The sequence below is a fragment of the Epinephelus fuscoguttatus genome, linkage group LG18, assembly GCF_011397635.1.
Source record: "Epinephelus fuscoguttatus linkage group LG18, E.fuscoguttatus.final_Chr_v1".
In the NCBI taxonomy this organism is placed as follows: Eukaryota; Metazoa; Chordata; class Actinopteri; order Perciformes; family Serranidae; genus Epinephelus; species Epinephelus fuscoguttatus.
In genome coordinates, this window is record NC_064769.1 from 37812214 (window position 1) to 37827593 (window position 15380).

Genomic DNA, 15380 nt, shown 5'->3' on the forward strand with positions numbered 1-15380 from the left:
TTTGCCCTTCAGCTGTATCAGAATGAGAGCAAGGCTTCTTGGGAATAGCCTTCTACTTGGCAAGCTCCAGCGAATGTCTGTGCACGTGGAATTTTGCATCTGCTCGCACGCTGGAGAGCATATCTAGTTTGAGTATTCACAATATTTCCCTTTGAGGCAGAGCGTGTCGATCCAGACGGGGTGTACTGAGCACGAGGCCGGCGGTAACTGACCCAACAAGCTTCTCTGTTTTTGAGGTGAAGCTTTCACAAGCAGCTGCAGCACTGTGAGAAGAATGCACTCTGTGTTATCAGGTTTTGATAGTGATCACAGCATGTTGTGATCAGCTGCAACATCATAAAGTGTGTGACAGTCTCATCTGAACTACAAAGCTTCAGTGTGCAGATCCGATCCACTATGGGAGGTTGTTCTGCTGTCCAGGGGCTGCAACCTCCAAAACTCCATCTCCCATAAGCTTCAAAGCAAGCAAGCCTGCGAGCTAAGATGCCCAGTATCAAGTGTTACCAGGAGTTGTCATGCTCGAGTAAGCAGGAGGAAGGGCAACATGTTGGACCATGGAGAAAGCCAATATTCAGTAAGCACAGGGGGGAGCTGCAGTATTAACAGCATGGACGAGGGGGCCTCCTCGGGGTTATCGGCCTGCTGCTGGGGCTGCTGATGTCTTTTTTACAGGCTGATGTGCTGTCGGGCATCAGCCAGGCAAGTTGTTAAAAAGTAGAGGGAGTCCTTCCAAGTCTTACTGGGGGATGTTTACTAAGGCTGCCGAGAGTTAGCGTGAGAGGCACAACATTTTAGATCACTACAATTTTTCAATTTAGCGTGGAATTTACTAAAGCTGAGACCAGCTGCAGCTCGTTTCATTTGCATAAAGTGTGCGGCTAAATATGACCTGATGTTTGGCTGTTTCGTCACCTGGTGCGCATGTGTGGAAAAGTATGGAAGCCCATTTCTGCCAGTGTGATCAAAAAAACATAAATGTTCCCTTTAGGTCATTACAATGAGAAACTTTCTGAAAATACTGACTAGATATCTCAGAATAATGAGAAATGATACGAAGTCATTATGTTGAGAAAGTGTCTCATTATTTTGTCACATTTTCAGGTTGTCCATCCCGTCCTTGTGAACACGATATCTCAAGAACGCCTCAAGGGACTTTCTTCAAATTTGGCACAAATGTCCACTTGGACACAACAATGAACTGATTAGTTTTTGGTGGTCACAGGTCAAAGCTCAAGGTCACTGCGACCATATCTGTATCATTCTTGCGAATGTGACATCTTAAAGCCTCAGTGTATAAAAATGGTGAGTAACAGTGACATCAGCGGTCAAACTCTAGATTGCAGCGCTCACTCGCTCACCCCTCCCATCGGGTAAGTGACGGTGGCCTCGTAGGACAAAAAGCCTTGCACAGACAGCAGAGTTTTTCGAGTTTTTCAGGAGCGACGAGGTGAATATATATTTAGGAATCTAAACCATGTTACGATATGTTAGAGCTTACCAGTGAGATACAGGTTATCTGTGAGATATATGTTAGGAGTGTTTTATTTCTAATTGTTTTGGTAACACGAGCAAACATTAGCACAGTAAAATAACACGTTTTATGTGATAGTCACGGCACAGTGTGGCAAATATAGGTTGGTACGATTATAATATATGCGTCTCCAGAGTGTTCTTCCACAGGACACAGGGAGATGAGGAAGAGGGAGAGGAGGAAGACCAGGGAGAGGAAGGGGCGAGGGGGTAGAGGCGGTGCAGGAACGGCCAGGCGAAGAGGTGTGTCTCGGCTACCCAGAGGGAAGAGGAGGAGGAGAGGGCGGCAGCCTTCGCAGCAGCGCGAGAGGAATCAACAGATTAGGCTGTAGGCTAGGCTAACCATTTAGCTGCAGCTCTGGGATAACGTTAGCCAAGGCTAGGATAACGTTAGCACGTAAATGTTACCGGCCTCTAGCCCAGGGGGTACCTGGGCCAGTAGCTATTTTTGCCACACAGTCCTGGGAGGTCTGTGAAGCAGTAAGGAACAGAGACAAATTATTCATCTGCGATCAACTCGAGCGCCATGTTTATTCTGCCTTGACACAACCAAAAATCCATTACAAAAATATTCTTCAAATTTAATAACAACTCTTTTAACCAAAACATATTTCTGTATCAAAAATAAACATTTTACCTCATAATGTATTCTGTGCCTTCATTCACTGCTTGCATCAACAGTTATATTCCAGTCACATAATGTACATATCAACAAACATTCAAACTGGCAGCAAAATACTCAGCAATATACTTTACTGTCCATCTATGTGAAAGTAAATTGTCCAAGTGCCAGTAATGTAGCATCAGAAATGCTTGTATGTACTGTATGTTGAATACCACTGCATATTTGCAATTCAAATACATAAGGATAATGACACAATAAAAACATTAACATTATACATATATTTCCCTCTACTCTTGAAATTCTTCTGTTTATGTTGAGGCAAAACCACGTGGTGTCTCTACAACCTCTAATGGCCCACAAACTGCCACAACTTCACTGTAGTTTCAAAAAAAACCTCATGAACTCAAAACCAAATACTTTTTACCAAAATGTAATACTCATAGTGTCTTGTATTTTTGTACCTTCGAGGTATGTGCCAAACAAACCACAAGTATTCTTTCCACACTGACAAAATGTAGCCGTTTGCGCTAGATAGTGGACAATAGGAGCTAGCATGAACAATACACTTTACATAAAACAGTAGACCAACACGGCCTTTAAGTGTTTTTTTTTATATCAGCCATAAGCCTGTCAGAATATTTATCTAACATCTACTTCATGTGTTAAATCATTTCAGGTTGCCTAAACCACATTTAACACACCTGTGAAGCAGTAAGGCACAGAAACAAATTATTCATCTGCGATCAACTCGAGCACCATGTTTATTCTGCCGATCACATGACCACACAGGCTTGTCTGTCCCCTACTGTGCCTGGTCATACAGCGACACCTACTGTCGCAAGAAAATAGCAGCAACATTTATCCTAAATGTTAAGAGGGACTGACTCATGTCTCTGATGAACTAATTAATAAAGAAATCATTTATATGTCAAAATACATGAAAAAAAAAATAATAGAGGGGGGTCAGTTTTTCTTTCACTTATTACAATGGCTTTTTTTTTCCCAACCCTTTACATAAACGTAGCCGTCACTCGAACTTAGACGAAAGGAAAAAGTAGCTGAATTACCTGTCTAGCAGAAAGCAGGCGACCTCCGCATCCCTCGTGAAATCCTTCTCCTTCAGGAGTTCTTTCCACCTGGAATAAGCAACGCCGATATTCACTCGCGTTTTGTCCCGTCCTCGCTTATCTGTTCTTTTTCTTTTATTTGCTGGCGTGGTTTCCCTCTTACGGGGCAAAACGTGTGTCGTCCTCCATTTAAAGTGCGACAGAATCATAAAAGTACAAAGCGGGTTCACGCAGAAGCGCCCCGGATTGATCTTCACCTTAACCGTCTCCAGTGACGGCAAGTTCTAGGTAAACGTGAAAGGCGAAGCGCGTATATCCCTTTCAGCCACTGTATTCAAATATGGCGACGCAAGATGGCAGCCTGCAGCAGAGCGCGCCCTGCCTGTGTATATACAGAGGAATCATTCTAAGCCTATGAGAAAGCTTCCATTTGTATGTGAATTGCATTACGCTTTAGTAAATATATATTTATGAAAGCAGTAGTTGATATTTGCTAATAAACAACCACGTAAATTACACATTGTAACTTTAAGAAAGCCTTGAGGGAATTTCTTTAAGTTTGGCACAAACGTCCGCTTGGACTGAAGAATAAATGCTAAAAAAAGGGGGCATTAACTAAATGTTTTTTATTGTCTATCTACCAGTGTATTTGAGTTTTATAAGTTGGAAAATGGCCAAAATAAATTAAACTAAACTGATGAGAATTTTGTGTTTGAAGGTCAAAGCTCAAGGTCAGTGTGACGTTACACAATATGTTTTGGCCATAACTCAAGAATTAATACGCTTATTGTAATAAAACTTGACACAAATGTCTAACAGGATAAAATAATGAAGGTCAAAAGGTCAAAGGTCAGCGTGACTGTGACATCATCATGTTTTAACGTCATATCTCAGGAACAGAAGGGGAGACATTTGGTCAGATACTGAATTGGTGACTCTAATCTTGAAACTGTGCTGATTGTATAGATCTTCTGTGTGTGAAGCATCCATGTTTTCACTGACATGGATGGAGACTGTCAGAGACACTGGACTGGTGGGCGGAGTCATACAACCACAGGGTGGACTGGTGGGCGGAGTCATACAACCACAGAGTGGACTGGTGGGCGGAGTCATACAACCACGGGGTGGTAATTCTAGATTTTTTCTTTTTCCCCCCATCGGTCAAAATGGGCTCCCATAGACAAGCAAAAGGAGTACGTTCACAGGAGCTGAGCAGTGTACTGCTGTGGACGGAGGCAGCTGGAAAATGTATTTTAGCCACCTACAAATATCAGTATTAGTGTCCGCTATACAGTACAGGCCAAAAGTTTGGACACACCTTCTCATTCAATGCGTTTTCTTTATTTTCATGACTATTTACATTGTAGATTCTCACTGAAGGCATCAAAACTATGAATGAACACATGTGGAGTTATGTACTTAACAAAAAAAGGTGAAATAACTGAAAACATGTTTTATATTCTAGTTTCTTCAAAATAGCCACCCTTTGCTCTGATTACTGCTTTGCACACTCTTGGCATTCTCTCCATGAGCTTCAAGAGGTAGTCACCTGAAATGGTTTTCCAACAGTCTTGAAGGAGTTCCCAGAGGTGTTTAGCACTTGTTGGCCCCTTTGCCTTCACTCTGCGGTCCAGCTCACCCCAAACCATCTCCATTGGGTTCAGGTCCGGTGACTGTGGAGGCCAGGTCATCTGCCGCAGCACTCCATCACTCTCCTTCTTGGTCAAATAGCCCTTACACAGCCTGGAGGTGTGTTTGGGGTCATTGTCCTGTTGAAAAATAAATGATCGTCCAACTAAACGCAAACTGGATGGGATGGCATGTCGCTGCAGGATGCTGTGGTAGCCATGCTGGTTCAGTGTGCCTTCAATTTTGAATAAATCCCCAACAGTGTCACCAGCAAAACACCCCCACACCATCACACCTCCTCCTCCATGCTTCACAGTGGGAACCAGGCATGTGGAATCCATCCGTTCACCTTTTCTGCGTCTCACAAAGACACGGCGGTTGGAACCAAAGATCTCAAATTTGGACTCATTCTAGAGATGGGTCTGCTGCTAGAACTCTGTGTGGCATTCATCTGCTCTCTGATCTGAGCTGCTGTTAACTTGCGATTTCTTTGGCCTGTACTGTATGTATAATATTTTCACAGCTTTACCTTTCTGTCAGGAAGCGAACTGAAGTGATAACATTTCCAGATTTCATTAAGAAAAACTGATAATCTAACCTTGCTGAACACAGGAGCTGCTGATCGACCGCTGCCTCCATCAGTTTGTTAGTTTGCCTTATTGTGTGCCTTTGGATTTTAACCCTTTCAAACCTGGAAAGATTGCAGTTTTCTTGTGCTGCATTTAAACGCCTTTCACTCGCATTTTAACCTTTGAAACCCGAGCAAATTGCTTTGATTTGTTTAGAAAATGCATGAAAAAGGCAACAAGAAATTTGCGAGAAATGTCCTGCTAATTGGGAGAAGATTGCAAAAAGTGACAAGGAAAAAAAAAATTGGAAAAGGGGGAAAATTATTAGAAAATTAAAAAAAAAATAGGGAGAAAATGGACAGGAATATTTATTTCTAGTTATTATAATTATTAAGTTTAATAATTAATAATTATTTATTACAGTTTATTTATTTATATTGTTAAAATTAGATCAGAGAAAAAAATATCTCTTTCTTTTCCTCTATGTAAATCTATATTTACCACTTTTTTCAAGTCATTTCATTGATTATTTTTGCTTTTTTAAAACTATTTTTCAAGAAAGTTTCCTCTAACTTCCACTAATTCCTTCCTTATTTCTCGGTCAGTTATTGTAAGGATGCTCATTGCCTTTTTCTTGTGTTCATGAAAGGAATCAGTCAGGTATTAAAGGGTGAAAAACATTAGCTCGGATTCACTAGATTAAAAATATGTGTTGGTACTCCTGTCTGCTTCTCCAAACTGGGGGCATGCCATCTGCCATCTACTGTAGGTGATACACTGACTATGTGTAAGTACTTCATACAACCGCACTTCAGAATATCTGAACTATCCCTTTAAGGGAATGGAGGCAGACTGTGTTCAGGAGATCGTGCTCTTTACTGAAATAAGTAATGTGTGTATTACAAACATCGAATTCTGTGTCAAGTGCAGGTAGTTTATGTAACAGTTCAAGCTGCTGTTCAAACAGCAGTCTGATGCAAATCACAGTAAAACACGAGCTGTGTATTTGTGCACACGCCAGACTCTTTGGCTCGAACACAAGTTGTTTCAGTGCTGAGCAGAAATGCAGCAGCAGCAGTGATGGTGAAATCCAGACGAGGTCACAGCTCCGTTCTCTCTCTGCTCTACATCACTGTAACCCCCTCAGGACCAGACATTAGCACTAATTCTCCCTCCAATCACCCAGAAATGATTTACTGACGGTGCAACAGCTGCACGCCTCGTCTCCATACCAACAGGTCTCCTGCAAGTCGTGTGCAAAGTGTTGTATTTTTGGAATTATTATAAGGTTTAAAAGCATTTCCATTATGTCAAGTAAAGCAGCATTGTGGATGTAAATATTGGATGTTAAATCATTTTTACCATTTGCTCTGATAAATCAAAACGTCAGGAGACATTTTAAGAATATATAATGGGGAGGCTCTCTCTCTGTGAACAGCCCAACAAGTCAGGAACTGCGATTTAAAGGGTAACTTCAGTATTTTTCAACCAAAGCTCAGTATACACTGCGATTTTGGGCTGTCGCAGATGAAAGATGACCAACGTGAAAGAAAATTCTAACAGTGTCAAAAATTTGGGATGACCATCTCACTGTGTGACTGCTGTTACCACCTACGTCTGCTAACCAACTGATAGAAATGCAGCATGAAATGAAGCACTGATTAGCACAACAATGCTAAATGCTAGCAGATGCTAATGAATCGAGCTCTTGCTGCAAAATTGACCAAGTTGGCCCCAATAACCTAGCCACAACCACGTCTATATTCTCCTCCTCCTCCTCCTCTTCTGAAGACTTTTTTGGACACATACATTTTGCTATAGCGAGGGCTTGAACATGTTTTCATCTTTCTCTTACACTACAGCGGCGTAAATGGATGACGCGCGCTGATGACGTTTGGTTCTTGCGTATTGACGACAATGGATGTTATAGACCTACCAAAGTTCCTCAGCCACTTCGTCTGTGAGGTGTCTCAGTTTTGACTCGTGTTCCTGTTCCTTTAGCTAAGATCCACAGTACTCACATGAGACGGGGAAAAAGGTGAACAGGGTTTATTGAGACTACGAAAAAGAAACAAAATGGCAAACCAAGTCCTGATACTGTCCACTACACACTCGATGTCGTATTTCTTTATATCCTCACCCATTATTATACACTACACTCTTTATGCACTACGTTATTCACAATCTCCTTTTGTCATGCACACTTACAGCACCATACCTGTCGTAAACAACTTGTTCCTGTTATCTGTAGGGATGTCACGATTACTTGATTTCACTATTAACCGCGATTTTAAATGCCACGGTTAATTATTCGTAAAGATTCCTCAACACCGTCACTCTCCAAAGATTATGCCGGGGCGCAGAACCATATACAGTAGGTCAGCGCAACTCGTACGGAACAAAAACAAAGTTACACAAGCGGCATCTCCGAGTGATGAAGTATGGATGAAGAAGACTTATTCCCCCCCAAAAAACGGATAAAGTCAGCCGTGTGGGATCATTTAGGCTATCGCAAAATGACCAAGGGGTGATTGTTGACGACGGCTTTCCAGTTTGTAAAACATGCCGCAAAAAAGTCGCGGCCAAACACCTGCGGGACAACCACCCGGTTTTACATGCACAAGGAAAGGTAAATGCACAATAACTGGGTTAAAATACATCAATCTGAATTTATCTAATGTAACATTGAATTAAAAATTACGTGTTAGCATGTCATTTGCAATTAATGGCGTAGTGCTATGATACGAGTTGGGCTTACAGTGCAACGTGACAAGCTAAGGCATGTCTCAGAAACTTTTTTGATGGATAGTTTTGCAGTTTGTGTGCACACAGCGTGAGGCTATAATGGTTTTGGGTCCGTGTAGCTCTTTGGAGTGAGACGACAGGCAGAAACTCACGTCCACACAAGTGCGGGATTTCACAAATGCTCGTCGTTTATTTTTACATCAACTTATAAACACTCCAAGCTTACCAAGCCCGGTTGTACGGCTACTATATTTTCATACATGAACAAAATAGTCGCCACACGTACTTAAAACCATCACCGTTGTGTTGAGAGATAAAAGAAGAAGCAGGAGCACATAAGTATACGTCCGACCAGCGTTGGGTGCGCTCAACAGACTCAAATCATAACAGGCGCTGCTTGATGACGTTGCTGCTAGGCAACACAGTATACACCATGTTAAAGGCACATCTCATATATTCGACTGTTACAAGTTCAAATATTTTTTTTTTTAGTTGTCAGACTGTTTCAGTGTCAGCGTGCAGTGTGGAAGATATACGTAATATCTTCTCAAGATCCTGGGTCAGTGGACATTTAGCATTAGTATTACCTCCTTTTGCTTCCTTGCATCTGTGTTGAGTAAATGTTGGACTTGTCCTTCCAGCACGATGTCTGTTTGATTTATTATTAACACTGCACGAGATATGCTCTCAATTTATTTGTGTAATTGTAATTTAAAGAGAACAAAAAGACATGCACATCCTAGAAAAAACTTAGACTGCTGGATCACAAAGAGGCATGTAGTGAAAGTAGAGTCCGCACACTACTTTCTGGTTACTTTTCTTTGTTGCTATATTATTTTTGTTATGTTGGCATGGAAATAAATGAAACTTAAAGATCTATAACGAGTGTTCATGTGATTTTACACATTTATAGTGTGAAATTAATAATCGTGATAATCATAAAACCGTGATTATTTCTCTGACAATAATCGTACCAAGAAAATCCACTCCTATACACTATTCAAAATATACAGAAACTGTGCAAACTTAAATGATATCAGAACCTGTATAATATGTCATATCGACACAGACATTTTTACCACATATTAATATGTGCTTAAGTGGTTCTTACAGATGTACGTCGTAGTCTGTGATTCAATAGGCACTGTCATCGTACAGTCTGCGTACATCAAACTTGATGTTGTACCCAAGTTTATTAGATCCATGTCGCACGGTGTAGCTGCACTAAACTTATATGACTGCTAAAATATCAGTCTGCAGGAGGCCCACCTGACAGTGACAACTATTTTTGGAACTTGTCTGGTATTGAGAACGAGCGCTGCAGAAGGTTGTGGCGAAACAGGCTGCAATGTAACCTCATGGGGCATTTGTGCACTGTCAATGCACGTCCACTATCAGTGTTTGTTTTTGTCACTGACAGGCTCAGATTGTTAAGTGTCTGACAACATGATGAAAGGATCCCTACAGAGATAGAGCTTTGTGTTAAGGAGTAAGATCCTTTTTGTTTAACCAGAAACAGCCCTGAAATCACCGTCACCAAACCCACCAGACTGCATGACTCAGGGGCAGTTTGACAACCTGCTGACTGTCGTCTGGCCGTATAGCTCTGGGTATCCCTGCTTGGCACTCATCATCAGGGGTAGGGCTGTCAAAATTGCTCAAAAATGACGTTTGAATATTCCTTGTAAAAATAACTCATAGGTTCGACCCATTCGAATATTTTTTTTTCCCCCATTATGTCCACAAGAGGGCAAACTAATACAAGGAAACATACTTGTATATGAAACATAACTACCTGTAGGTATTTTTAGTTCAACATAAACGTCTTTGAAAACATTTACATACCTACACATTAAAACACATAAAACAATTATCTATAACATTACGTTATAAACGACCGCGGACCTCTCGCTCGCCCCCCCTCTCTGACCCGTGGCCACACTGCCCGCGGAAGCGCTGCGAATAGCCTCAAGGCACCGGACCGTGACCGGCTCGCGCCCTGCAGCGATCGTTTCGGCGTCTGGTCTATTTTCTGCGCGAGCCGCGAGTGAATGTGTCAAGCAAAGAGGACAGCTGTGTTGGTGTGTGGTGTTTTTTTTCAAATTCGAATTTAAATTCGAATTTAGAATATTCGTTGACAGCCCTAATCAGGGGTTGGAAATGGGGTGGTTAGATCACCACATGATTCCCGAGCGCGGCACCACTGCCACTCACCGCTCCCTCAGGGGATGGGTCAAATGCAGAGAACAAATTTCACACACTGTGACAGTCAGTGGGACTTTAACTTAACTTTAACTTAACAGTGTGATATAAGCATGTTTACTTAATTAAAGGATACTTCTTCCACCACCGTTTATCCCGTGCCTCACCTCAGCAGTCATGACGGATAGGTCGACCCACAACCCATGGCTCCCACGATCGGACCTGAAGATCGGGTGGTTCATGTAAGCTTGTTGGAAAATATTGCGGGGTTCAGGTTGGCAGGTCATGAAGTGACAAAGCAGCTTCCGGAGTAAGTTTTTAAGAACTTACAGAAATATTGTGCAATAGTCCACCTTCCACTTTCTCTTCCCCTCTGTCTCTTTGACACGCACACACACACACACACACACACACACACACACACAGCAGGCAGCTTCATCATCTGCAAAGCTGCGTTCAGGATTATTGTTATCTGGTTTTTGACCAGGAAAATCTGTTGAGGTCTGACATATTTAAATCGTTCTTGTCATAATGTCTGGTAAAAATATTTCCCTCTGAGAATATGTCCTAACAGAAAGCGTCTCTATGTCCACACTGAATATGAAACTTATGTAAACAAACCACGTAGGACATCCGTTGTGCAAACTTAAAGGCATACTTCACTGATTTTGTCTGGCCGTATAGCTCTGGGTATCCAACAACTGCTCTTCATCAGATCTGATGAAGAGCGGAGGCTCGAAACGTTATTATCATGAGGTGAACTAAATTCATGTAATAGGAGCCCTGCAGTGTGCGAGCTGTCTTCAGTGTTCCAGTCACACACTTTTTGAGCTCAGCACCTGCACAATTTGGTTTATGGATGTGCATGCTTTTCACTGCTTTGATATCCAACAACCGCTACCACCAGTTTCTCCTCCATTGTTGTCATGACCACCAAAGAGGGACCGCCTCTCAAATCATCCCATTGGACGATGGGGAAAAGATAATGCAAAAAAGATTACGTGGGGCCTTTTCCACTCTGAGTTGAAGTTTCTTTTGGACTCGAGGAGTTCAGAGTGCTCTGGAAAAATCAGCAAACACCTAGAGCACAGAGACACGAAGCACGTCACAACCAAAAATGTGAGCAAAACACTTCATTCTCTCTAAAAACAAGTACAAAAAGCCGCCTCCAGCTGCTAAAACACTTCATCTCCTTGGACCCTCACAGGGGACAAGGAAAAAATCTCCAAAAAACTCCTTTAACAGGGGAAAAATAAGAAGAAATGAAAAATGTATTACAGATCCTTGAAAAGTCATGGAAAAGTTTTGAAATTTTGTCCTTGAAAATGTGTTGGAACTCTGCTGGTGTCAGGTATATATGCGTAATGACAGACCGTCAGCTTTGTTGAGGTCGATCATGAACGTGTCCTCCATCCAGTTCATTAGCTCCGACTAGCATCACAACTCTGCTCCTGTTCTTGACATTACCAGCGTACACTCCCCACAGATGAAACCTTCACATTAATTAAACATTTACGGTGTGATGTCTGTTTTATTTGAGCCTTGACAGATGAACCTGCGCCTCCAGAGCTGCTTCCTGTTCGGTGTTACACAAAGAGAGGAGCTGCAGCAGTTTAGGATGCAGGATGCAGCGCGGTGTAACAGACATAAAGCTACTGCCCTTGATTAACACAGATTCAATAAATCTATTGTCAGAGCGGCTGCAGTTTCTCAGCAACACAAGTTTGTTATTGACACTTTTTCTTTCGGTTTTCACTCAGTCGAGATGTTGGTTACAGAAACAGATACACAACTCTCTGAAAATATCAAAATACCCACTGCTAGAAGAGCTACACTTTAATAATACAAACCTCAGTCCAACAGTCGGTCTGATGTCTCCAGGCAGCGTTCAGTTGCATTTCACACTTTTGTTCGGCGGCTGTCTTCTGAGAGTTTCACAACAATCTCAGTTTGTCAGAGCCGCCAATGCTCCGCAGTCTCCATCCTCATGCACACCCAGCATTTTACCAGCAATCTGCATATAACTGTCTGTCACATTTCATTTCAGCAGGAAATGTGATTCTGAAAATGCTCACTCATCAATAATCTTTTTCATGACATGTAGAAATTTGGTGCTGTGAAGAAATTGTTGCAGAAAATCAGCCAGTAAATATCCAAAACAGAAAAAAAATTCCTATTTGAATATTTCACAGCAGTTTGTGACACTATGACACAAAATGATCAAGGGAAATGCATGCTGATGGCTCAGGACATGTTTTAAGTTAAGTACTAATACCACACGGTTAAAATACTCCACTACAAGTTAAAGTCCATATACTGTTGATGCAGTCAGTGTTTTTCTTTTCTATCTGATGTGTTTGGATTAATATTCCTGCTGCATTCATGTGTCATTTTACTGCTGTAGATGTTTATGCTCATTTTAACTCCTTTATGTCTTGTTGTGTAGTTTAATCTACAGCGATGCATCATATTCTATAAGATCATCATATGTTTGTAGCGTCACTTCCTGTGAGAACCACATTTCATTTAAACCTTGTGCATCTACATTCACAGTGTGGTGTAAGCACGTTTACTTAATTAAAGGATACTTGTAGTGATGGGTAGGTCGAACCCACAACCCGTGGCTCCCACGAGTGGACCCAAAAGTCGGGTGGGTTCAGTAAGCTTGTTAGAAAATATTGCGGGGTCATAAAGTGACGGAGCAGCTTTCTGAGTAAGTTATTAACCTCTTGCACTCCACCCCCATTTTGTAGCGAAAACGCCTAAAATGACATACCCAACTTAAAATGACTGTAGCTTCTGAACCGCTCTGACTACATGCATGCATGAGGTCTTGCCAGAAAGAAAACTCCCTGAAGTTTCTTGTGAAAGTGTCAGAAACACTCTAGGTGATACAGAGACAGAGTAATGGGCCTCTGAAGTCAGTAAAAAATTGAAGATTTTGCCTAAAATAAAATAAAAAATGTGTTTCAGGATGAATAACTGTCTGTGGCTTCATCTGAGCAGGTAAATGACACTGTGGGGCTGTAGGCACACTATCAATGAACACTTGTTTCAAATTTGAAGAAGACTGCTCAAAGTATGACCATTCTACAGTGTTTTATCCATGAAAAGATCCAGGCGGAGCTCCAAATGACAAGTCACTCACTCTGCTTCAAAACAGTACTATCAGTGATCAAACAACACTCAGCCAGCTTCAAACATTGTACCTTATTGAAATCAGGTGTGATTATGATAGCTGATGTTGTTTATGACACAGAAACACCATAAAATATCACCAAATAAAGCCATATGAAACATGAACGTTATGATCCCACATTCTAGACGGTATATCTCAGCCAACAATAGTGGTAGGAGTGAGACTCTTACCTTTATAAACCAGCTAAGTCCCCACTAACAGCTCCACATAAGATCACGAGTAATCCTTTAACTTTTCCCGTTGAAAAACAGCATGACATGACTTGTCACCACTCATCACGATTTTGGACTTTGTGTGTTTAGGCTGCTCTGGTGCCAAATACATAATAAATAAAAGAAAAAAGATGTTATTTTTGAAAAGTCGAGAGCTTCCTGAATCCGGCAATACCAAACATCACACGGTTTGATGACGTAGTGCGCCTGGGAGATACCATTTAACAGAGGAGGGGGGGAGCGAGGACATCGGCGTCCTGGCGGAGTTAGAGAGGTTAAGAACCTACAGAAACATGGTGCAATAGTCCACCTTCCACCTTCTCTTTCCCTCTCTCTCTCTCGATAATTGAGCTACAGACATTTTCATATTGTGCGCCACTAATGCTGCCACGGCAGACACAAGGAGTATAGAAGCGGACCAAGAGACAGACCCACCTCTCTGCTTCTCTCTCAAACTCAGACTGAAATCTGATCAAATAGTAAAACTAGGCAGCGCGGATCAAATATGAATCAAGATTCTGTTAGCGCACAGCCTATTTCTTGCCTACAGTGTTTTTAGAAACATATTTTAGTGCCCTGTTTAGCTGTAATAGTGAGAGTTTGTGAACAGGAAGTGGGTGCCATACTGTTTCCTGCACAGCAAAAACAGAAGCCAAAAATATCAGATGATCAAATTTAAACCAAGACTCTGTTACTACCTTATCAGGCGTTTTCAGAAGCATGTTTTAGTTACTGTTTAACTGTAATATGAGATTGTTTGTTGCCATCTGGCTGCCATTGTGTCAAACGGACGAGCTCACGTTACGTCACCCACCAGTGGGAGTGTTTATTGGTCTGGTCAGGTGCATTCTAGTAGTTCTAGTTTTCTACCTCTTGAGTAAAATGCCACAGACCCTTAACTGTTTTCTCTGGTCATGTAGCTCCAGTGTCTTTCCACTACACAGACAGACCATCTTTCCAGCAGCGAAATACTTCTTTAAGACATAACCAGTTAAAAGTTGGTTTGTACTTGCTGTCTTCCTACGTTTGCACTTTTTAAAACAGAAAACACATTTTATATTGTGATAATTACTAAATACTAGTCCATACCCATTGGTAGCTTTGTCACCTTCTACCTATGCCAGTCCTCAATGCCTATGTGCAGTTTCACATAGATTGACCACGTCAGTGAGTAGAAAAACGGGGAAAATCGGGCAGTGCGGCTTGGGTCTCATATCAGGCCAGGCTGGTGCGAGTTTTAAAAAAAGCCTGACCCACATTTTACCTCTGACCTGTGTCTTTGTCTTTCCACCTCCGCAGACTCCCTTGAGCCGACGTACCAGCAGCTGCAGAAGATGAAGCTGGACAAGAGCCCGTTTGTGGTCGTGTCCGTCATCGGTCAGGAGCTGCTCACCCACAGTTTCCACGGCGCCTCAGTCGTGGTGCTGGAGGCCGGGCTGAAGATCGGCACGTGCTCGCTAAAGCTGCGTGGATCCGTCTTCTCGGCCCTGAGCTCGGCCTACTGGTCTCTGGGTAACGCGGAGAAGAGCATGGCGTACATGCAGCAGGACCTGGAGGTGACCAAGACTTTAGGTATGGAAGAGGAGGCAGTGATGGAGCGAG

The 15380-nt window shown here is 42.1% G+C and overlaps 1 protein-coding gene across 1 annotated transcript in view; it reads left to right on the forward strand.

Annotated features, from left to right (window-relative positions):
• Nucleotides 1–15380, forward strand: part of ttc28 (tetratricopeptide repeat domain 28) — a 215064-nt gene that overhangs the window by 114179 nt on the left and 85505 nt on the right. The window contains exon 4 of the mRNA XM_049604503.1: nucleotides 15078–15350. Coding sequence (XP_049460460.1) covers nucleotides 15078–15350 — 273 coding nt within the window. The remainder of the gene's footprint in view (nucleotides 1–15077; nucleotides 15351–15380) is intronic.